The 24,695-nt window shown below is 40.3% G+C and overlaps 1 protein-coding gene across 2 annotated transcripts in view; it reads left to right on the top strand.

Annotated features, from left to right (window-relative positions):
- Positions 1 to 22,980, top strand: part of DUSP22 (dual specificity phosphatase 22) — a 44,252-nt gene extending 21,272 nt beyond the window's left edge. For both annotated transcript variants that reach the window (XM_071553340.1, XM_071553341.1), the window contains exons 4-7: positions 9,124 to 9,173; positions 14,442 to 14,516; positions 16,015 to 16,186; positions 19,062 to 22,980. In XM_071553340.1, coding sequence (XP_071409441.1) covers positions 9,124 to 9,173; positions 14,442 to 14,516; positions 16,015 to 16,186; positions 19,062 to 19,247 — 483 coding nt within the window. In that variant the 3' untranslated portion in view covers positions 19,248 to 22,980. The remainder of the gene's footprint in view (positions 1 to 9,123; positions 9,174 to 14,441; positions 14,517 to 16,014; positions 16,187 to 19,061) is intronic.
- The last annotated feature ends 1,715 nt before the right edge of the window (positions 22,981 to 24,695 follow it).

Below are 24,695 nucleotides of genomic sequence, written 5' to 3' on the forward strand. Positions count from 1 at the left end.
TCTTTCTTTCTATCACCAGTTTGGGGAACTAGTGATAGAAAACTTTCTCTCATGGCTGCACTTTCTGGATTGACTTAATAATTTTTGTGTGTGTTTAATAGATATTAAACTGTGCTAAAACAAAAAGAAAAAACTCATGCTTCCAGCTTCCTCAGCTGATAACTTTGGAAGTGCTGAAAGCTGCATTAGTCCTTCGTTCTGTAGATTCATAGAATGGCTTGGGTTGGAAGGGGACCTTAAAGATCATCTTGTTCTAACCCCCCTGCCATAGGCAGGGACACCTACCACTATCCCACGTTGCTCAGAGCTCCATCCAGCCTGTCCTTGAACAGTTCCAGGGATGAGGCATCCACAACTTCTCTGGGCAACCCGTTCCAGTGCCTCACCATCCTCACAGTAAAGAATTTCTTCCTAATATCTAATCTAAACCTAATCTATCTCAGTCTAAAGTCATTCCCCCTTGTCCTTGTTGCATGCTTTTGTAAAAAGCCCTTCTCTTTTTCTCTTGTAGGCTCACTTCATGTACTGGAAGGCCACAATTAAGGCACTCCGAAGCTTTCTCTTCTTCAGGCTGAACAATCCCAGTTCTCTTAGCCTTTCCTTCTAGGAGAGGTGCTTCATCCATTTAATCATCTAAGTAAGCCCTCCTCTGAAGTGGCTCCAAGAGGGCCATGTCCTTCCTGTTGAGCGCCCCAGAGCTGGATACAAGTGGGGTCTCACCATAGCAGAGTGGAGGGACAAAGTTGCCTCCCTTCACTTGCTGGCCATGCTGCTTTGGATGCAGCCCAGGATGCAACTGGCTTTCTGGGCTGCAAGCACACATTGCTGGGCCATGTTCAGCTTCTAATCCAGCAGCAGCCCCAAGTCCTTCTCTGCAGGGCTGTTTTTAATGTGTTCATCCCTCACTACCTGAGGACTATCCTCACATAGATAGTAGTCCAGAAAGCATTTGTCTGGATTTAAAAGCATCACTGTTCAATACAAAATAACTAAATAGGAAAAAACTGGGAAAACAATCAGCCATACCTTTTTTTTTTAAATGCTTATTCTGGACAGATGCGGGTCAGCAGGTGAGAACAGTGCCTTCAAACTGTGTTACAATATTGGATAGCATACAGAAGAACTGTAGGAGGCCTATCCTATATGCAGATTGCATCTTGCTGAAGTCCCTGCTGGGTTATGACTGGGCAACATGTTCTCTGCAAAGGCTGTGCTGTCATCAGTATCCAACCCAAAGACTTACAGGAACTGTTAAAGAGGGAAATAGCATAACAACCTTCAAAATTAGAGTTGCTAATATCATATAGTAAGGTCATTGCTTTTGTATAAAGATCAGTTCTACAAATTAATAATTTAGTTGTCAGACTGTTATATTTCAATCCATAGCACTAAACTCTTACATCCCCAGTTAGAAGCTGTTGATTGTCAGCCATTGTGCTGAATTCAAGAGAAAGTGTACAAGCACTTCTTCTAACAAAAACCTTAACTTTCTTCTATGATGTTTCACTGCCTTTTCATGGTAAGGGTTTCCCCTTATGAGACGTTTCAGAAGACCATGCTGAGCAAAAAAGCTACCATTTTTCTTTCAGGTGTAGCGGCACCAGACGATTCTAGTTTGAAGTAATGCCCTGTCTGGCATTGGTTCTGCCTGAGAAGTTGGGAGCTCTGACTAATTTTTCAAAAATTACATCGGTAGCCCACTAAGAAGCCACCAACAGACTTCCACAAAGCCCCTTTTAAAGTGTGTCAGGCCAGGCCTTCATCATGGTGTACCCTTTGCAGAGGCTGCTGTGGTGATGCACTGAATTAGTTCACAGTTTGAATTGCTCATCACACGTGAACTGTGTCAAGGGCAGCACGTTCCTGTAGCTGCAGCGAGGAGAGGGTGAGGACTGCTTGAAGCTTTCAGTGGTGAGCTGTTTGCACGAGACATGTCTAGACCAGTAAACACCTGGTGTTTCTTATTGCTTAGGTATGGTGTTAACCAGAACAAGGACAAGTTCTGTGACCTGCCCGTGCAGAGGCCATGATGTGGAGACTGTGTTAACCCATGCTTCCAATCACAGAACCTTGGAATGGTTTGGGTTGAAAGGGACCTTAAAGATGACCTAGTTCCAACACCCCTGCCATGGATGTGCAGGATCACCTTCCACTAGACCATCCAATCTGGTCTTGAACAATTCCAGGGATGGGGCATCCACAGCTTCTCTGGGCAACCCATTCCAGTGTCTCCTCACCCTCACAGTAAAGAATTTCTTTGTATAATATGCAATCTAAACTTGCCCTCTTTCACTTTGAAGCCATTCCCCCTTGTCACTATGTGCCCTTGTAAAAAGTAATGCAAGTGTATTCCAGAGGTGTAGTAATCATGTTTCAGCATTCCCTTAAAGAAACAGGCAGTTGGGATATATTTTATTTTAGTACTCAGAAATCCCCTTGAGGGCTCAGGGATGAAGTGTGATAGGTAGTGCTCAGATGTCAGATATGCCCTGACATGCCTGGGGTCTTGAATAAGTCATGTAGTCAAGGCAGATTAACAAAGTCCTTCCTCTCAGTTGAGGTATGTAGTCCTGTAAATACTCTTGGTGTGATCCAAAGGAGATAAACCACAATTTAATACAAACTCTTTGCCATTTTCTCACACTCTTCATTCCTTCAGATGAGCCAGATTAGAATTGCAATTCAGGGTTAGAATTGGAAAAAACAAGTGCAGCTTTCCATGCAAGTAAAATAAAATCCTTAAGTTTTCAACATTTCCCTCTTTTAATTTTAGACAGGAGAGATGGGGAATGAGGGCTTTACCATGACACTTTAAATTTGTGATTGGCACATTCCAGCCTTAATTATAACAAGCTTTTCAGAAGTGTTTCTGAGATTACTTCCTAAGAAAACCATGAACCAACATTACAAAAAACTGACTTGTAAAAACTACTGTATTATTCCTGGTAACAAACCCCAAATCTATAAATTTGATTGCAGGAGCATCCCATTTGCTGCTGTTCATACTATTCATGTAATTGCAAGTTCATCTATAATATTCTTCATAACCAAACCTAAGCCTGTTGTTCACTAAAGTCGATTAGTGGTTGTTTTTGGCTGAGACACAAATGCATTTTCTGTGAGTCAGTAATAAAATCAGCGCTAATGGTGATTGCTCCAGAAAGTAACTGAAAGGACAAACAAACGGTTGAATGGTTTTCAGTTTAGCAGGTTCAGTTTTGGTGCATTACTGGACAAAACCCTTTATAAACTCTTGTTGGTTTGGCTTGAGGGAGCTTCATGCTGGCTTTTCCTACTTTAGCTTTTTAGCTGAAATGCCCTTAAACAAAAAAAAGTCCTCCTGTCCTCATCTGTTGATGTGGCAACTCAAATTAACACATGGTTTTTGACTAACCTGAAAGAACTTGCCAGGTGCTGGAGGTTTTCTATTTGCATCTCGGTTCACAAATTTAAGTTTAGGGGTTTATGTTAAAAAAGAAATTCTTGGAAGTCGTTGATGGTATCTTTACATAAATTTAAATAGAGACGTTTAATGCCAAAAATACAATCCTGCTCTTTTTATACTCTTTTTTAAAACGGACCCTTCCCCCCCACTCTCTACCCTCAGAGAACAGAAATGTTGTAATTTGAGGTTCTTTCCCCCTCTCCTTGCCTTCTGACATCTGAAATGCTAGATTCAGGCTTCCAGTGCTAACTAGAACCTCAGAAATGTATATACAGCAGTGGAGACAATGTTCTGAAAAACCTCTGTAAAAGCATTACTTGGAAAACTCACTAAACATGAAATAATGAGTAGCATTTTTAGTCCTTCCTATTGTCATGTAGACTGTCTTACTGGACATAAAAATCACTGGACAGTTTTCTTTCACATATAAGCTGTATATTAATATAATTTAGAGTGTCATCAAACTGGGCATCATTCTTAATGGCTTCAGAATATCTCTGATCATTGCAGAGGAGTAACCATCCATGTAAGTGTTGCATTTATCTCACAGTACTTTTTGTACCTTATCCTATTTGGAGCTGAAATTATTCTCGGTATTGTGCAATTAAATCTGTGTGTGCTCTTGAGAGATCCCGTTTTCAGTCACTGACCCATTATCTGACATTTAGCACTTAAGGATAAGTCATTTTGCTACTGCAAAATTCTGTATGTTCTACTGAAAAACCTAAATGAAGTTGGAGGTTTTTTAAATCGATTAAAGGCAAGTAGAATAGAAATAGTGTTCCTTAAACCAGACTGTTATGTTCCTGAGCAGTGATTGAAATACTGGGTTTAATAACAAAGATTTAATTATCTTTTTAAAAAGCTAATGATATTGGGAAAGTCTTGTTCTTTAGTCTACTGACTTTTCCAACTGTGAGATAACAATTCAGTTTCCAACCTTAGTAGATATAAAATAATTAGTAGTTTGAAAATTACTTCAATTCCATGAATACCTTAACTGTAGTGTAAAACCTCTGCCTATATCTGTAAGCACCTAAATCTGGTTTTAATACCTTGATATTCATTGCAGAAGAAAGACTTAATAATTCCAGAATCTGTGATGAAATTGTGCAAGTATTGTTGTTGTTTCTCAAATAACAGTGAATTTTAGAAATTTTACTTAACTCTCGCTTGTTTCAACTTTGACAATCTTGAAATCAGAATCCTTGCTCTAGTTTTGTTAGCTCTCACTGTATCGGTTTAACTGTAGCACTCAGTTTCAGGGCCTAAGAGAGACAGAAGTCTAGTTTTGGTGGTTACTCTGCTGAAACAGAAAACAAAAAAGTAAATTATATTTTATTTTACTTTTTTGGACAATGTCAAAAGGATGAATACATCAAAAGAAATGGGAGTGCTGCTTTTATTTGATGAGGGCATCAGTTAGAATCACCATATGAATAATAGGCAAAAGGTTTGGAGAAGTGTGTGTGTGTGTTGGAAGGTAAGGGTCTTTGGTGGTAAAAGTGATTGATGGAGAAAGGAAAGTGAGCAATGTGTTAAAAGTAACAAGTGGAAAGGAGTAGTGAATGGAGATGAGCAGAAAAAAGCTTCTCATTGCTCACCATCTCATTGACCTAGGAACTTGGATCTGTCCACATTCCATATGTATATAATGTTTTATTACCTGGGAACATACATACATTCTGTGTAATTGAAAATGTTGGCTTGATTTGTTTTTTTTAAATTGGGTAATGTGGGAAAAAGCCTGTTTGGAGAGATAAGATATGACTGACATAGCTGTCAGCTAAAGAAGTGTTTGAATAACAATATATTATCTGCAGTATTCAATAAATAAAGGTGATATATTACTTCAGTATTTAAAATAGTATTTTTCTTTTCATCATTTTCTATGCTTTGCAAGCTTTTTCCTGCACTTTGATTAAATACAAGGTTTGGGAGGAGTAGCTGTTCTATAGCATTTAATTTAATGTGTGTAGGTGAAGTGGTACAATACCTGTTTTCAGTTGTTCTGTACTTCCTTCACTGAATAAATTTTAGAGAATTGTCATTCCTAGGGAATGAAGTATAGTTAATTTATAAAGAAATAAATAAAGACTTCCATATCAGTGACATAAAATTTGTATTTGTTTTTCCATCTTTATTGATATACAGATTTGGTTCAACTTGAGATATTGCATCTGCAACCAAATTCAAGTTTATTTAATGAAACTGCTGACTAGGAACCCATTTGAAGCCTGTTGAAATTTTCCCTGGGAGCTGGTCTGCCTCATTGATTCCTCAACAGTCTTCTGATTTAGCTCTGTTTTAGTCACTGTTTCAGTGATTGTTGCAACTTAACATTTTATGCTTTGCAGTTTCAGAATGGCAAACAAACTTCCAGGTAATAAAATAGTGATGTGTCTTTCTTGCATGCTAGTACCCCACCTAACATGTTGTAGGTAGCTATTTGTTTAGTTGGCATAAACTGTTCTTCTTTGAAAGGTCCCTTTGGGACAGTTCTTCGAATTTATTTGCAGGGTATGTGCACAGGAAAGACAGCAGTGTCTTGGGGCACAAATAAACAAATATTTTGATCCTGGGTAGTTTTTTGAAAAAGAGTCACGGACAGCAGAGTTCAGTAATGAAGTATCTTCCTATTGCTAATATGTTTAAGAAAGAAAGTTTATATAGTGAGTGTGAGGAAAAACTAATTTCAGCAATCAGCATAGGAATAGCTACATGAAAAATCCTAAGTCTCATTTATGAACACCTGGCTCACATAGTCTTGATGGTGTTGTATTTGAGGTATCCAATTATGATGAATTATATTTGATCCCATTATTTTAGTTATTATTTCAACCAAGAAAAGCAAAACTTGATGGTAGGGTGGGATCCTCAGGAGTTACCACCTCTGACCAAACTGTGTTTGGTTTGAAGTCACTGAGAGTTTCACTGTTGATTTTTGTGGGAGCTGGGTTAGGTCACTGCACAGTACTTTTGAAATCCCACCTCTAACTATTTCTGAGTTGAGTGTGTGATTATTTCCTCACAGGGAGGAGTCCATCACCACAGCCTTCCAAAAACACAGGTGACACACATCGGTCAAAATACCAAATTCCAGTAACTTTAATAAAGCTTCTCAGGCAGGAGATTGTTAATAAGGCTAATAGGCTGATGCTGAGCATTTGTGAGCATGGTAGTGAAAAGTGTGCTGTGGGCTTCACTGAAAATTTTAAGTGGTGAAGATGTCCAGGATCAGGCTTTGGATGAGCCATTCAGTACCATGTGTGGTCTCTCATAGGCTGGTTTCATGCTTGCCTGCAGTAGTTGGAACTAGCCAGCCATGACAAAAAAAGAACATTGTGGGTCTTAAGCTTGAGCTGGTGCTACTTCTGCTTTTAAAGTGAACATGATCTGAAAGCCCCTCTGCACTCAGCCTGTGAAAGGCACTCAGCATGTGCCGTAGCTTCTGAAATCTGTGGAAAAACTTGCATCAGTGCGTGCTGGGGGAGCGAACCTTCTGGCACACTGCACTCCAGAGTTAACCTATCCCCTGCCCTCAGTTTTCAATTTTTCAGTGGCATGGAGTTGGGGAAAGAGTAGCATGTAAATTAACTTTCGGGTCACAGGCCCTCATTTTACTGGAGTGACTCACTTGAAGTGATACCAGTGTCCGAGGTAAACCTCTCGAATGTGTCATCCAAGGTCCTTATTATCGTAATTAATCTGTCACAATATAATTCTCATCCTTGGCTCAGCAGTGTATCAATACATGTATTACTGCTACATTGTCTTTCTAAATGAATGTGTCTGTGCAAGCTATTGTGGATCACCTTGTGTCTGTGGAGCCATCCTGGTTTCCCACACCAGGCATCCCTTCTCCTGAGACAAGGCAGGAGAGACTGCTGCTTGCTGATGCTGTTGCTTCCAGCCTCAGGCTGCTTTGGCTTCCAAAGTGACTTAGTTCTTATTCTCTCTCCTTGGCTGCATTTTCCCATGCAGCCCTGTGCAAAATGCCACGTGTGCTGTCCCTGGCTCTGTGCTGTCCTGATGGCACCTTCTGCCTCCTCAGGCGCTGCCACTTCTCCATCTCATGCTAAGTACTCTCTGCAGAGCCTTCCCTGCTCTGCCTCTGCCTGCCCCAAACCAGAAGGCCACAGACAGAAGTAATTCTCCTCTGGCTGTGGCATGCTGGGGATGGATGGACTGTGAGGAAGATTGGAAAGCATGGTGAGAACAGGGCAGGCCCTCAAATCTGTGTGTCTGTGAAGAAGACACTGGCTTGAAGGAGTTCTGCTGGGTTGAGAAAATAACTGGTGCCATGTGTAAGTGGTGATGAAGAGATGGGGGTGAGGTATCACCCCAACCTTCCTGACATAGTGGGAAAGTTCATGCATCTTGCCAAGCATTAACATGATGGTGTCAGGATCTCTTATAGAAGGGATTGCTCCTTATTGTGAGATGGCAAGTGAAGAAACAAAGGGTGTGTAGGGGAAATAAAGAGAGGTTGCTGAGCCAGCAAAGCAAAGGTGTTGGAGGAGATGCTGCCTCAGGTAGCCACGACACTTGAGCAGTGAAAATTCCTCCCCTCCTCCCTGCTGGCAGATGAAATGCCTGGTAGGTACATGTGTTCCCCCTCGTTGGCAAAGGAGCTCTTGTAGATAAATGTGTGACTTTCCATGTGTGGTGTGGACCATGTGGGATTACTACAGGGATGTGCATTGTTACAAAAACATAAAATAAGGTGCATTTTATGGTGACCCTTTTGCTTGAATTGTTATCTTTACAAGTGCATCTGAGAATTCGTAAATCTGCATCTGAGATAATTCAAAAGAGTTCCAGCGAATGATTTAGGTTTTTTTGTGACTGAGCTGCAAGCTGTTTTCTTGGAAGTCCTATTTGAGAAGTCAGCTAAGTATGTTTTCACAAGCATTCTGTTTCTTAACAGTCATAGAAGCGAAGCAAGCTTTGAAAATAAAATGACAGTTACAATGAGCGTTGACAATGCAAAGCAGTAGTGTATGATTATAGTGTTGTTTTAAATATACCCAGTAACTTTTTTTCAATGCATCAGAAATGGTTATCTGACTTCCCTAACTGATCTTATAACTTATTATGATAGCTGACTAAGAAAGACAGGCTACAAATTGTGAAAGAAAAGTATGAGTTTTATGGTTGTCCTTCTTGAAAGTTCCCAAAAACAAAAAGACAAAATCCACACCACAAACTTACTTCTTCTTTGAAATGTATTTTGTTTGGTTTATCAACTTTAAAGAAAAATTATTGCATGGGATCAAAAAAAATTGCATATCATGATTTCAGGCTGTAGATCTATTTAGAGAAAGGGAGGGCAGGAGAAGATGTAACTTCGTTTTACTAGAAATGTAAGAACAATTATGTTTTCAGAAAGAGATTTAGGCGTTTTTAATAAAAATGCTTCTGTTTTAGAAAGCTCACTATTTGGCCATGGAAGAAGAATGACTAAGCTATGTGCTGGTGTCTTAGCAACAGAAGTAATGTTCAAAACAAGTGTTTTAAAATCTGACTGTATAGAGACAATCTCTGAGTGTGTGAATGATAGTGTTCCTTCCTCAAAGTCATTAATATTGAACCAGTCTGGAGCAGGACTTGTCCCTGGGTAGATAAATGTATTTAACCTGAGTCTTTTCTTCTCATTCCTTTTTGCTTCTTTATAGGGAATGAAGTATCTGTGCATTCCTGCTGCTGACTCACCCTCGCAGAACTTGTAAGTATTTAAAAATAAATCACAAAACCCCAGAAATCCCCCAGCACTGTGATGCCTGTTTTACAATTTGCCGAAAGATCTGATTATAATCTCTCATGAGTATTACATAAATGTAGTTTTTAATTGGTTAAGAAAACACAGTAGCAGTTTATTTCACCCTCCTTTTTGTGAGTAAGGTTTGTAGGAGGCTCCGTTTGTAAACACTTTCCATTTGTGGCCTTAAAGTTGAGGAATTCCCTAGTGAGTCTGCTCCTAATTCAGGCTCGATTTATTCTAGCCACTGTTTTTGTTTTACTTGGCTCCTCTTTTGTGTTTGTGCTATCTCCAGCCATTAGCAAAAATATTTTAAAGAGGTGTGAATCACGGTGCTTCAAGGCTTGAAATAAATTCCTCAGTGGGCCTTAAAACAGTCCCAGTGTGCAAACTACCCCTGAAACTGCTCTGGACTTCTTGAACTGCCTCAGAAGTCCCTGCTCCCCTTAGCAGTGAGCTCTCATGGCAGGGAGTTTCTGCCCACACTCTCATCTTGAGGATACATGGACTGCAATTAGGGTGTCCCAGCCTTGCTCTTTCTCATCTCTGCTAATGTTCATGTAACGCTAATTGTCTTGCTCTTGGTTTTAATTGAGCATAGCAAGTCTTGATTGCAAGGAGAAATCAAAACAAGAGAACTTGGATGGTGACCAACCCTTTCTTCTAGAGCTCACTGTTCAGTGTTGGGGAGAGGTGAGAGGGGTTTCAGCTACATCCTGCACCAAGTTTCGTAGAGAAACAAGTACCTGAAAAGGGCCTGGTAGGTACGGAAGGAAATGCAGCACTGCTTTTCTCTCATATCACAGCAATATTCTGGCTCATGCTTTCGGGGGATATTTTTAGAGTATGTGTTTCTCATAATCTAGAAAGATTCCAGTGTGGCATTTATGTGTTATGATTTGCCTTATCATTCTGCATTTCTGTCATGATTTTAGGGGAAGGGGGAAAAAAAAGCACCACACCCTCACCCCCAGAAAAAACACCCAAACCCTTAAATTTCAAGTCAGGTCTTTAGTGAGAGTGAGAGTCATGGACAACTTCCATGGCCTCAATATTTAAAATGAATAAAAATAAATATTTTTTAAAAATCCTTTTGAGAGGGAAAACAAATACGAGATTAATGTAAAGAATTCATGTATCATTTATTGTTGGCATTTTGAGGTCTAGCATTTCTGAAAGCGTTTTGCAAATCTTCTTTGTTAATAGAGATGGATCAGTTGGGAGTGGATACAGAAAAGATGGCATTTATGAGAAACATTAATCAGTGTAAAATTGAGCCCCTCTCTCAGTGTTAAATATCAAGGAGTTACATTGAAAAACCACCTCCTGTGTTTGAGCTGTCTGGCACAGTACCAAGACTCTTAAAGCTTCAGTAAGAAGATAGAATATTTGCATGAGTATTGTTTCTGTTATGCTGCAGGCATCTAAAATACTTGCTTTGGTATCAGGTGGTTTCAAGCAAACGTCATTGCTTCTAATACTGATACATTCTTAATTCTGATACATACTTAAAATAAAACTTGATGAGTAACTGATTTTTCTTTTTTTTTGCTTTATACAGTCCAGGTCTTCAAGTAAAATCAAATTATGATGCTCACAAATAGCAACATTGCTTACTTCGTGCATACAATCTTGTGAAAGCAAGAGGAAGCTGTCTTTGTTCAGCCTGTGAGGACTGGGCACAGCCTTACCTAGGAGTGGTTAACCATACTGCCTGTGCCCACTGTGGAGGGAGGGATAGCTGGGGAACAGGAAAGGGAATTGATCCCTCTGCAACATCTTTACCCTATTCTTTCAAAAGAGCAATTTTGCTGGTGTCAGGAAAAAAATCCAAACAACCAAAGCAGCATCCTTTGCAAGTCTCTTAGCAATGGTTGACAGGCACAACTAACCAGATACACACTGCTGTCATGTCTGTTTGCACCAGCAAGCTTCTCAGAAGCTTTGCTAATATTTTACATGATGAGGTCCAGCTGGAAGCCTTTACCTACTGAATTTTGGGAGTGTGAGCTCTTAATGCACTTGAACTCAGTGCTTGTAAAGGAAACTTCTGGTTTCTTATGTGTATAATGCACATTTACTGCTAATAAGCTAAGTGGAATGCTCTTCCTCAGAGGGATGAATTGCCATGGAAATATAGAAAGGATTCCCCTGTTAGTGTGTGAACATTGACTAAAAGCTTGATTCTACTCCTGTGTTCTGCCCCTACCAAGCATAGGAAGCAAGCAGTTACTTTTGAGACTCAAGATACCTCCTAGATGTTAAATCAGTGTTTTCCCTGGTGTGTGAAAATTTTACCTTGGGCCAGTGACTGCTCCAGAAATGTCACCTTTTATAGGACTTGTCACTAAAAAGTTAATTCTATAGAAATCAAATCTTCCCTTCCTGTCCCAGTCCATTTCATTGTCTTCAGCTACATGTTTCTAAGGAATTAACCTCCCACAGTCAGGCAGTTATTGGTGATAATACAGAAGCCATGACCTATTGAAGGAGGAAATGTTGGTGGATTTTTATTGCATTAATGTTACCAAAGGAAAAAAAACCGAGATGCTTTGTCCTATCTGATTTGGATGCTCTCTTTTTAACCTTTATAAATATTTGTAGAAGTCTGACTAGAGACAGATGAAAATACAGCTCTGGTATTGTAAGGAGGTCTAGTTTTGGATTATGCAGCATGCTAATGTGTAAGTTTAGGTGACTTTTACAACATGCTAATAGGGGCGTTGTACTGGTGGTTCTTCCTGTGGTGTTTTCCCACTGTGAAGATGATGCAGTTCAGGACCCAGCTTTAAGCTGGGAGATGTAAGAGCCAGATACAGTGTAATAAATTGTCCTGAAGTCCAGCAAATAGGCTGCAAATCAACACATTTGTCAAGTGCTTTCCTGTTAGAGATGATAATCAACTGGTTTGTGGTTAATGTAAGACTTGCCATTCTTCTTTGTGTCTGGCATTTGCCACACAGCTAACTGGTCCTCAGTCTTAGTTTTCATGTAAATATGGCTTTACTATTACTTTGAAAATGAATTCAGGCAACTGTGTCTGCCGGCTCCAGGAGAGACCCTGATATAATGGGATTGTGAAAGAGTACATTTCTCCTTTTCTCTGACTCAAGGTGAGGAAGGGGCCATGGATCTACAGAGCAGCACTAATTCTAAATGTGGCCATTTCTCTTCTTGTTTTCAAGAATGCCTGTAAACACTTATATGTGACAGCAGACTGAGCATCAGCAATAAGGAAGGGCAAAGAGAACCAAGTGAATGGAGTTCACTATGTTTAGTACCTTACAAAGGTGTTATGCTCAGTCACAGATGTTTTTCAAATCAGAGCACTGAAGTGTCCAACCAAAACTTGTGCTAATCATTGAAGTGAATTCAGTGGAGCTTGAAGCTGCACTCTTGGCCAGAAATTCTAGAGAGAAAGAGAAAATACGGATGTATGAGAAGATTGGGATGTTGTCAATATAGACCTAACCTAAGTTGAATCTGACTGAATTCTTTCAACTTCAGCTAAACCTCCTTCATTGTGTAATAGGAACACCTCTTGCACACACAGACAAAATCTCATTTGTCCTTTGAGTTTGTTTATGTGAAGTCTTTTGTGCTCCCCTGGCAGACCTGAGTGCTGTGATTTGTTAGAACTCAGCCAGTGAAAGTGTTTTGGAGTGACAGTCTGAGTACAAATGCATTTGTAAGGCATTGTCTGTCTTCACTTATCCCACATACTTCATCAGTTCCTTGAGAAACATAAAGCCCCAAAGCTTGGGATTGCATCGTGCCTTGAGATTTTCCAAGTAAGTTCTCAAGGTTTCTCCAACTGTGCTCTCCATGTTGTATCCAGTGATGCAGGAACTGCCTTGGAGAAGGAGTCCTGGGCTTTGGGATCCTTGTGTTTGGATATTTTAGCTTTACAAGTTCCACAGGCAGTGTCACTCTGTTGCATCAGTGTTGTCCTCCAGGTCTTGAGTGTTTATAGTAGCAGCAGCTGCACTGTTAGGCAGGAAGGGGAGCTTCCTTTTATGTGGGTATTCCTGATTTTTGTGTGGCTGCTGGTGCTGGGCTGAGGTTTTTTTCTTTTACCCTTGTGGTATAGTATTCACCCAGAGAGGGGAAACATCTTGAATACAGGACGTTGTGTTTCATGGGTGTTGAGTGCAATGTGTTTTTGTTCACCTTTGCCTTTGCTAATGAGCCTGGTTGTGACTGCTCCTTAGCAAGCTCTTTCCTCTGTCCATGCTGCCCACTTTGCTACTGCTTGTGAGCTTAAATTGCAGGAGCACTTAAAGGCCATGGTGAGCTCCAGCTCTGTTGAGCTGAGTGCTGCTTGTACCTGTGATAAACTGCAGGCAGCCCCAAAGGCTTTGCAGTCCAAATGACAGGGTGAGCAACTTGAGGCTGGGATGCAAAGAGGCAGTGCTGCATGTTTACTGAGGTGATCACAGCTGCCCAGCTATTATCCTGCAGACTTGCCCCACTTAAAATCAAGGAGCACCTGTAAAGGGTAATTAGATTACAAACCTTAAGGTTTGTAAACTGAGTCTTCTCTAAATTTTCTCTTCTGCTGCTTTAAAAAGGATAGGCTGTTGGAGGGAGTTGGCTGACACCCTGAATAAGGGCAGCCAGAAGTGGTGCTGCTGTCTGAAAGAAGAAGACTGGAAGGACCTTTAGAAAGCAGGGCTTGAATTGAGAATTTTTTCACAGCAGGGACAAAAGGGAGAGATTTCATGTTGCAAGGAAGAAAGTCTTAACATTTGGAGAGATGTTGTAGCACATGGTTTGAAGGAGGAGGTAAAGTCAAAGTTCAGTGTAAGTTTGGGTAGTGAGTAGTCTCTCTTTGTGAGAGACAATATCTCTTGAGAACTGTTTCTGTAGTTGTGCTGAGTTCCATCTGACATCTGAGCATACATGAGGACATGTGAGGCCAAGTCTCTAGTTTAAAGAGAATTAAACCCAAACTAAAATACAGACTTGACAGTCATCAGAGTAAAGAGTTTGTTAATGTTTACCACACTGTAGTGCCTAAAATATTGTTTCTTATTCAGATAGAGTGGAGAATAAGTATGCCAGTGCATTTGGTGTTTCATTGGCAGACACTAACTTTTACTTTGTAGGACTTCTGTGTAGTTCTAAATTCTAGAAACAGGATTAAGTGAGCTTTCAGATATATTTCTCTCTTTCTAAGTAGTGATTTTACTAAATAGATCACTTTCTTTATTCGCCTTCTGCTTTTGTTTTCAGAGCAAGGCATTTCAGAGAGAGCATCAAATTTATCCATGAGTGCCGGCTTACAGGTGAAGGCTGCTTAGTTCATTGGTACGTATACTGCTTGCTACAAAAAATTTTTTGAGGATTTCTCTACTTTGATTTGGATGTTCATAATTTTAGCAAAATCCTCTTGGACTGAAATGCCTCCTTTATTTGCAGAGCCTCAAAAGATTGGCAAATGCTATTAAAACCTCATGCTAAGACTTTTGAGTATCTGGGGTTTGGGCAGCTGCCTGGAGATAAAAGGAACCCAAGAAATTTTTTTTGACCCTGTCTTATTTTTGTAGGATTTATTTGACTAGGAATGTGTTGACTGGAGACATATAATTTATTTTCTGTTATTTTAATCACTGCATTTTAAAATGTGATTTCTATAATTCTAATAATTTGGTTAGTTTTTGTAACAGCTGACTGTTGGAGTGACTTCAGAGTTGTTAAAAAAATTTCCACTGAAGAGAAATTGATTTTTCCTTTTTTTTTTTTCTTTCAACTGCTGAAGCATTCAAATGTTGCATTTGTTAATAGCAAGTCTCTGATTGGAGAGGTGCTCCTGGGACTGTAGAGAATAGAAAAGGAAATCCCACCCTGGGCTTTTTTCTTGCTCTCTGCTATTGGTTGTATTTTCTGTGCAGTATGTCCAAGTGACATATCTGAGTCTATATCTGGAATGAGAGTCATCCTGTGATTTGAACACTGGACTTGTACACAGGCCTTGAGCATAAATCCTCACTTTGCTATTGACTCATGGCAGAGCATGAGCCATTTGGTCAGTCTCGGTGTATGGGAAACAGGAATAGGTAGTCTGAATTCTAATAGAGTTTAAAAAAAACATATATTTAAATTTATGAAGATTTCAGAAACATAAAATGTTCTTGAAAGGCTGAGTGAAAGTCTGGTAACTCTTTCCTTTTATTCTGGTAAAGGTAACTCAAACACATTATTTATACTCTTAATAGTAATAGTTCTGAGTTTGTCCAGTACTGTCCAGGCAGGCATAATGAATGATTCTTACTCTATCCCAGCATTTCATATGAGGAAACTGAAGTTCTGAGAGTTGAAGTTGCACAGTGCAGTGGATTGCAGAAAGAGGAACTCCAGCAACCAGACATGTGCTTTTTAACGGTTCAGTTAAAGTTCATTTTGCCCCCATGAAATTGAAGCCTTTATTCATGATAGAGAGGGAATAGTCTTATTTCACTGCTCTGATCTGTATAAGTAGAAGAAAGAAAGTGGTAGGTGACTTATTTCTGCCTTCTTACAAATCGGATCTAACTTAGAATGTATGCACTGTCTCCTGCTTTTGTGACGACTTCATGTTTATTTCTACCTTTTCAGTCTCTCATGAATTACCACTCAAAACCCACTTGCTCAGTCACATTGTAGATTTGTTCTGCTTTGATTGAAAAAACAGTACCAAAACCATTTAACTCAAATATTGTAATATTTCTTCCTCATGGCAAACAGCACAGCAGTCTGCTGTGATGTTGGGAAGTGACAGGTCAAGTACAGCATTGCTTCAGGGTATTGCACCTCATTTTTTGTGCAGCCTTGCAGGTGTCTCCAGGAGTGTAACACTGGTGGTTGCCTACATCATGACCATCACAGACTTTGGATGGGAAGATGCACTGTCTGTTGTCCGCGCAGCGAGATCCTGTGCCAATCCAAACATGGGCTTCCAGAGACAGCTACAGGAGTTTGAAAAACATGATGTTGATCAGGTAAATGAACTGCAAACAAGAGTTGTGAAACACTGCTCCAAGTCAGATCATGGGCTACTTTTCATTAGTTTGTGGTCTGTGTGGTTTATCTGACTCCCTGTTTTTGCTTTGAGGGAGTGGCTTCTTAGCTCAGCCTGCTCCACTGAGGAGGTACAGATAGAGCTGAAGGTATCGGGGGATGCTCGATTGGAGAAGGGATGAAGCACAGCATCTAAACACCTGCTGCCTGGCTGTGCTCTCAGTCTAGTGATTGCTTCATATGAGCTAAGACACAGTACAAGACCGATGCCTTTAGGGGGGTAAAAACTAAAGGATAAGTTGCTCAGAACACAGCAGAAAGACCAACCTATTAGTACCAGTTGCATAAAAATAGTTGGTTTCCCCACAACATATTCCTTTGGAATAGTAGGCAGGAAAGAAATCAAAATAAGAAATCTTTGCTATCCAGTAGTTAAACTAGGTTCTCTCATTAGGGCTTAGATGTTGTTGCACCATCTACTTCTAAGACTTAATAAATTTTCTAATGTATAGGGCAGTCTCAAATCTGACCCTTTTTTTCTCTTATTAGCCTTGGAAGGCTTTGTAGGACTAGGAGAATTAAGGGAAGAGTAGGACTGCCAAGTGGTTTTCATAAAACAAAAAATAGTTTCTTACTCCGGAAAAGAACTATCCCACGCAAAAGACCATCTCTCTCCCTTGTGGGTGATTGGTGACTTATGTTAACAACCTACTCTTCATTTTCCATTGCTCAGCATGTTGCTGTTCTCTGGGCTTTTGTGACTATAGTACTTATTAAAAATCCACAACAACAACAAAGACAAACCAAAATCGGAAAGCAAAATACATGAAGCAAAGGATGTTGGGTTTTTTATCTCTTCCCTGTCATTCTGCTGCAGAAAGCTCAGAGTTTAGAAATTACCATTTGTTTTGCATGATGCAGTTTGCAACTGTAAATATTTGCGTTTTTTTAATATGTAACTGAATGTTTCCTGGATCGTTTGGAACTGATATAAATGGTAGAATAACTGATTTTTGAGAGACAAAAGTCAGAGAGGGACTTTCCAGGCTTGTCTCCTTCCTCCCTTACAGTCATTTCAACTCTAATTGGTTTGGTCTAACAGCAATGACAATTAGGGCTATATGCAAATAGCCTGATGGAGACAGTAACGTCTCTCTTTTTTCATCCACCATGGACGGCGTATTCTGTCTTTTTTCACTGAGGGGGAGGCAGTAGGTTGCAAAAAGAAGTATCCACCTGTATTCTCTGGCTGGGCTGGAGTTTCTTACTGTCTCTTAACAGCAACCACATCCTTAGCAGGTGTCTGTTTACACACCTGATTTCAGTGGAATAGTGCCATCTGCCAAGGGTGTGAACTTTTTTCAGATTTCAGCAGAATGGCTGTTTTGCTGTGCCACTACAGGGTGATGGTATTCTGTGGGCTCTCTGGAATGGTGTCCTTTAGATCTTGGTCTTACAGGGTGGGGTTTAGTCACTCGGGTCACAACATGGGTAGTACCTGTTCCAAACTTACACATGGTAGCCTGAGACTTCGGATTTGACATGGGACCTTGCAATCTTTTAGGAATGGGCGGGAGTAACTATGATGAGGTCTTGTCTCCCAATGTCCTAGTAAATGCTCTTTATGGATTAAGCTGTTCATGACCCCCAAACAGAACAAAGCTATGAAGGCTAAGGTTTGGAAAATTAATATTATTCCCTCTGGGACAAAAGAACTGGGGTCTGTGTTTACTAACTGCTTCTGCAGAGGAGCACAACAAAATTGTCAGGAATTGGACAGTTCCTCAATTGGAATTCTCCTTAGCTGGATTCAACTTCTCCTTAGATGGATTGAAATTCTTCAGCTGGCAAGGAAGTGACAGACAAGGATATGAATATGAGCAAGGTCTATAAAATTGAGTGGATAGAGAAAGTGAACATGTGAAATTTCCACTCTTTCCTGTGAGCTGTGATTATCAGTTGGCAGGTCCAAAGCATGGAAAAGGAGGGGGAGTGTTATACAATATGTACTTATGGAGCTTGTTGGCATGCAGATATCTTGTGGTAAAAATAATTGTGGGTTTAAAATGTGATCTTGCAACAAAAAATGAATTTGTTGTTATCAAACACAAAGATACTGCCTCAGCCTCTGAGCACCTGAGCTGGAAATTGGTGCAAGCTGAGGAAAAGGCCAGGGAAAAGATCCCAACATTACTGCTGTGCCATTGCTCGATTCTTTTCTTGGCATTTACATCTGGCTACTCTCATACCAAGATGTAGGTCTTGATTGACCTCCAGCTGGACCTGGTACATCTGTTGTCATGTACCATGTTCAGTCATTCATGTCAGTAACAAATAGGGTCCTATTCTGTAGCTTGTAATGCTCCTGGACTTTTTTTTCCTAGCAGGTACCTTTTGGGATATCTACAGTATATTTTTTACTAGTGGTGTTTGTGAGCTCAAGATAAAACATCTGTAGTAGTAGTTAATTTCCTGATCTTGAACCTTCTTGTAGCCTGTTGTGATTTGGGAAAGTTGGCTTATCATATTGGTTTCCACACTAATTCATCTTACTGTTTATGTGTGCAGCAGGAACAGGGAGATGTTAAGTCCAGGATTTCCTTGCCCAGCAGGTTTTCTTACTCCATATTACTCTAGTCAGCCTTGCTGTTCTACAAATATGTCATTTAGGACATGTAAGGCATCTCAGTGATTTCAAATATGTTTTCCTGTGCCTATGTGTTCTGTGCTGCTATTGAAGAACATGCAGTATTTGAAGTGCTTTTCTGCTTATAATCTTAAGGGCGCTTGAAATTCTGTAGGACAGGGAGAAGTTATTGTTTCATCATACTATTTATGTGTGTTCAATTTCTGCAGTTCAGGCAGTGGCTGAAAGAAGAATACGGGGAAAACTCTTCTCAGGATCTGCAAGAAGCCAAAACTCTTCTGAGCAAATATAAAGAGCAGGCAGAGTTGCATCAGACTACTGGAGGAAGACAGTGGAATAACAACTTCTCATCTGTGCCATCGCTCTCATACAGCAACTACACAACAGAGACCTAATCATAGGAGGTCGAATTTTTTCTTTCTACCTTTGCAAAACATCTTGCCATGTTTTCCATCCCATCTTCAAGACTTTCAGCAGTAAACCATGCAAACAATTGATTTATAGAAAGCTTCTTGATGACATTATGTGTGCGTGTGTATGAGTGTGTTTCACACAGTTTTATAATTCGGGCAGGATCAAGCTCTGTTCGTGTCCAGAGACAGGATCCAGTTGCTGTGGCTCAGGCAGTTTGTCCATGAGCCACAGCTCTTACCCCTTGTGCCCACGTTGCCTGGCATTTGCTGTGAGGTTAGCTCAACTCCTCTTGTTGTAGGCTAGCAAAGGGCTTGGAAAGATGAAGTCTGGTGATTCAAACTGTGGCAGTTTGGCATCTCTGCGCTATTAGTGTGGCAAAGATGTTATTGCACCTGAAGAAGGGAACTGAAGTCTGTGTCTGCTGCTCCTGTTCACAGTCCATTGGCAAATAATACTGTGGAGGTGGGCTTGAACTTGAATGCTAGGCTGCAAGCTGGAGCAGGTGAGATGTGGGCACACATACCCTTCTACCAGCAGTAGCTTTTAGGAGAGAAGTGGGACAGACAGCTCTGAGTAATAACACCTTCAGCCACCACAGTCCTACTTGCTTCAGTGCACGTGACACAGAGCTGTTGGTAGAACTGCCACAGACCAAGAGCACCAAGACTGTTACCACAGCTCAGCTGATGTGCAGTGATTTAAGCCGTGGTCCCTTAATTGTGCATCTGGTCTCCTAACATAAGCTGCTCTGGAGAACAGTCTATCAGGTCTCCAGTGCCGCTGAACTTCATTCCCCATGGAACACGTGCCTCTTCCACACACGCCCCTGCGCACATGATAACGTGTCTCCAAAGAGTGGGCTCGGTGTGAGTGCGAGCACTTGTTTCTTTGCTTGTGCTGTGGTTTGCTCTTTGACTTCAGCTACCTCAAAAATGCTGTTCTTGTCATTGTGGTTGTAAATGCAACCTTGAAAATTGCCTTGTGTAATCTTAATCTGACACTGAGTGAAGTAGGTGGGTGCGTGTGTGTGTGTGAGTGTACGTGTGCATGTATATTTCACAAATGTCTGTGTTTGAAAAGTTTATTGTTTTCTTTTTTAAATTGCCCATATTTCTCACTGGTTTGAAGATTGAGTTGTTGGAATTCAACTTTCTTGCCATTTAAACACCACTGTATATTTTGCTGTGATCAGATTTGTAGGAAGGTATTTGTAAATTATATTTTAAACTAGGTTAAAACTAGGGGCCATACTCTGCTCCTGGTAACATTGTGTGTTTCTGGAATGGAGCCATTGCCTCACTCAAGTGTAACTTCAAACACGTCAGCAGGGATGCTGTGCAGCGTATTGATATAATGGTGTAATGAGGGCTGTAACGAGGGGTGGCACTGATGCTAAGATAATGATTTCTTGTCTTTGACTTGGAGAATGGAAGGTCCACTCTTCTTGAAGATTCCAGAAGATAAAACATACCTCCCCAGCAACCAAGATAGAAAACCAAAACCAAACCCCTCATTTGTTCAAATGTGATGTATATCATGCTAAAACCTGAACACTGGGTGAGAAAACCAAAACCAAACCCCTCATTTTTTCAAATGTGATGTATATCATGCTAAAACCTGAACACTGGGTGAGAAGCAGTCAGCATACTGGATAGACTGTTGTCTCTTTTCATTTTCTTCGGTACTCTGACCTCCCATTCTTCACAAGGTTCCTCTACATGTGATTTTCTGCTTGCTTTGGGTGGCAGTGAATTCTTTGGAGGGGAGCAAGGCTTTTGAATCAAGTAAACTCTGGGTGTTAAATGTCTGTTGTAAAATATTTAAAAAACAATATGTTATGGCTTGTGAAATACGGGTCGTGCATATCAACAATTGCCTAAAAGGAAAAAAGGGAATGGGGTGGAACTGGCCTGTATCATCTGAGTTCAAGCCTGCATCAGTGTTCTCATTGCACTGTTGCCTAAAGTACTTTAAGTGCACTGAGTATGATGGGAGCAGGATAATCATAACTGTGTTGCAGTAAGGGGTATTGTTGGATTTGGGAAAAGTGCTGGAATTGACCTTGTTTTCAAGCTTGCAGCTAAATGAACCACTGCCTCTTTGGTATATCCAGCAATTGCTCTGTGTTTGCCTGGTAAGAGAGGTGTTTAGCTGTTCTTGAAGATGCTGATCTGCAAATAATTGACTGCCTAAGAATTCCAGCCCAACAGTGTCCACATTGGCAGTCCCTTCTGTGCTCTGAGAGCAGATGTGGTAATTGGAAAACATTTTTCTCGGTAACAGGGTCTGACACACGATCAGAATGCGGGTCCATTTGTTCAACCCTCTATTCAGAGTAGGATATGTAGGGCAACTTCAGCCCATCCCTGAAGGGCAGCTTTGTCAGAAGAATTCTGCCTATGGTCTTGCAGGCTTCCAGCCAATCCATCCTGTAGATGGCTGCTGACACTGTGTATCCCATAACATTCCTGGCACTCCTGTCTTTTCAGTGTTAATCCTATGAGTGCTGGTAAGTTGGCAGGTTTTTTTGCTGTTCTCGCAAATACAAGGTAGAATGGGAGATACCATACATATGTTGATATTCATGTGTCCAAGATTTAATCTACTGATTATTTTAAAATAGTTTGGTTATCCCCAAAGAGTCAGTCCCACAAATAGGATTTTTTTAGAGCTGAATTTGGCTTTGGGGCCATATAGCCACATCAATGTGCATTATGCTGCATCTGGAAAGCAGATACAGGGTAAATTCGAAGACGGAGGGAATGCCATATTGTCAGCTAGTGAAAGTGCTTCTCTTTTTTTAAAAGATGTAAGAGGTATTTTCTGTAGTCCCTTGCTTCAGCATCTTGTTTAGTGATCTATAAGAACATACTGGATGTAAGAGCAGTATAAGAGCAACAGCAGTCCAAGAAAACTTGTATGTGGTTTGTCCATGTAGCAAGTAGAATTATAGTTTACTCCTTAATTACCACAGGTGCAGAATAGAGAGTAACTACAGTTCTCACCTTTAGCCTTTTAGGGAGGGAGAGAAGCTAACACAGACTGAGAACATGACATGATTTGTCTTCCAACCAGCCTTTCAGTGGCAATTTATAGGACTTTCCAGCCATCTGGAACGTGACTAGACTCAATCCACCTCTTAGTAGTTGGCCTTTGTAGTGTAGATGATGCATTCAGTTATTTTGTTTCTGTACTTCAAAACACTGTCCTCATTTTGATGTTCACTGGAAAACTGTATAAAGTTTATAACACCTTATTGGATATCCAGATATGAAATGTATAATCAATTTTTTTTTGGGGGGGGGGGGCTAAACTTGATATCCATGTGTGATTATAAGCAAATGTCTAGTGTTATAGAATGTAGGTACTGGGTAAATGCATTATTAGTATTTATTACTCTGTTTTTTAACCTGGAAAAAGTTGCTTCCTTGCATTTTGTGGTTGAATGGGAAGATATGGCAAATCGTATCTCTGTTTTTTAAAAAGGACAATAATAACATTGGTTGCTATAATGGCCATCATTTATAAAGATGTCAGTGAAAAATTATAGCAATTACTTCTGCTAGTTTAAAACCTCTAAATCTGGTAAGCTTCTTGATTCTCTGTCTTCCTCTTCCTGGGCATCCTAGCGAAGCCTTGATTGCTTTTTCCAAATGTTTGTATTTAATACGTTCTACAATTTTTTTATAAATAAAATTAAATGTTAACACCTGATTTGGTTTTGTATTTCTTCAAATCAATAATAGTGTCCAGAGGGTTTCTACTCATTGATTGCGTCCCTACAGGTGCAGTAAGAATACAAGACTAACTCATTTTGCTGTTTACATTACTTTTTTCTCCTGCACACAGGCTTCTTGAAATTTCCACTCTATTCACCGAGTTCTTCCAGGTGAGTTCAAGAATTTTCAGAAGAATCTCTTAATAGTCTCTCAAGAGAGTCTTACTTATTTTTGCTGGCTCATCCTTGCAACAGGGTGAATCCAATGTCTTATTATTTTAAATACCTTTTTTTAATACCTTTTTTCTATAGTTTACACTGATTTAGGGCTTAATCAGCTGTAAAACTTAGCTGTTGTTCAGACTGCCAGTGCTTAAGACTCTCAGGAGTGTTCGGTCAGAGGAAGCTGAGGTAAGTGGCAGATGATGATTCTCAGGGGAAAAATATTTTAAAAATTGCAGTGTAAAGGAGGAGAGGCCCCATTCAAATTCCCACAGATAACACAGTGAATGGTTTGACACTGCCTCTGCAAAGAGGGTAATTCTGACTTTTGGGCAATATTAAAAAAAACAAAAAGCCAAACACAAACCAAAAAGGTCACCAGGCTGAAAGTATAATCAGTCATGCCTAAGTATCTCATGGCCAGATGTCATGGCCACTTTAGTCATTGCTGTAGGCTGAACTGTTTGAGCAGTGGGACTCCCTCATCATGAAGGCAACTAGATACTCAGGCACAGTGAGTTTTGGGTCTTTTCTTTTTGCCCTGCCCTCCTCTCCCAGCACTTGTTAGTTTATGTACTACTGGGGATGCGTGGATGGTGTTTCCTAAGGGATATTGGGGATTCCAATTAGTAAAAGCCTCCACTAGAAGAAAGCAAATGTGTCTGTAGGCAGCTTTGAAAGTGATAGATGCACCTTGTTCATAATACATTTCAGTTCATCTTCAGTATAAGTGGGATTTTTTTTAAGGTGTGTTTCAGCATCTTCCTGTCTTTCTGTGAAAAGCCTTTAAATTCAATGCAACCTGCTATGTGACACTTGAATTAGTAGTGTAATTACCTCATTTCTCCCACTATTATCCTTAGCAATCTCTTAGATGTATGTGCTATAGCTTTGATGAGAGAGAAAACATACTTAAGGTATAATCCCTTGTGATTTAGGAAAACCTTGAAGTTTTAGGGGAGGCTTTCCCCTACCCCTAAAAGAAAACAACAGTTTCCAAATGAAATATGCACTGCTGCTTTGTCTTCTTTTTGACTGCTTAGTACTTTTCAAGGGTAATTTTTAGCCAAATCACATGCAAAAATTTTGCTGCAGCCATGGTGCTGTATTACTGTTCCCAACTGTCTGTCTCATTCCCTCCAATGTTGCATGTTGTGAGTTCTAGGAAGTGGCAGTTCTGATCTGATTCCTGTAGTCCTGTCCCACCACACAGTCAATGAGGGAACTAGAGGGCAAACCTGCATGTCCTTAGATGTGTTCATAACCTGATAAGGAGTTTTGACTTTGCCAGCACATATGAGGGTCCTTCCATCTCCTCAAGAAGATTGTACTGGCAGAGGGAAAATGGTGATGGTCCTTAGAAAGCATCACTGCATGAGGAAGAAGATGTTGCACTGTGCACTGTTTCTGTAGATACCCATGGAGACACAAAGCTCGCCATAGAATTTACTGCCTTCACACTTTGTTCCCAGCAGAGCTTTAAATGTGA

The sequence above is a fragment of the Pithys albifrons genome, chromosome 4 (genome assembly GCF_047495875.1).
Source record: "Pithys albifrons albifrons isolate INPA30051 chromosome 4, PitAlb_v1, whole genome shotgun sequence".
NCBI classification, from domain to species: Eukaryota; Metazoa; Chordata; class Aves; order Passeriformes; family Thamnophilidae; genus Pithys; species Pithys albifrons.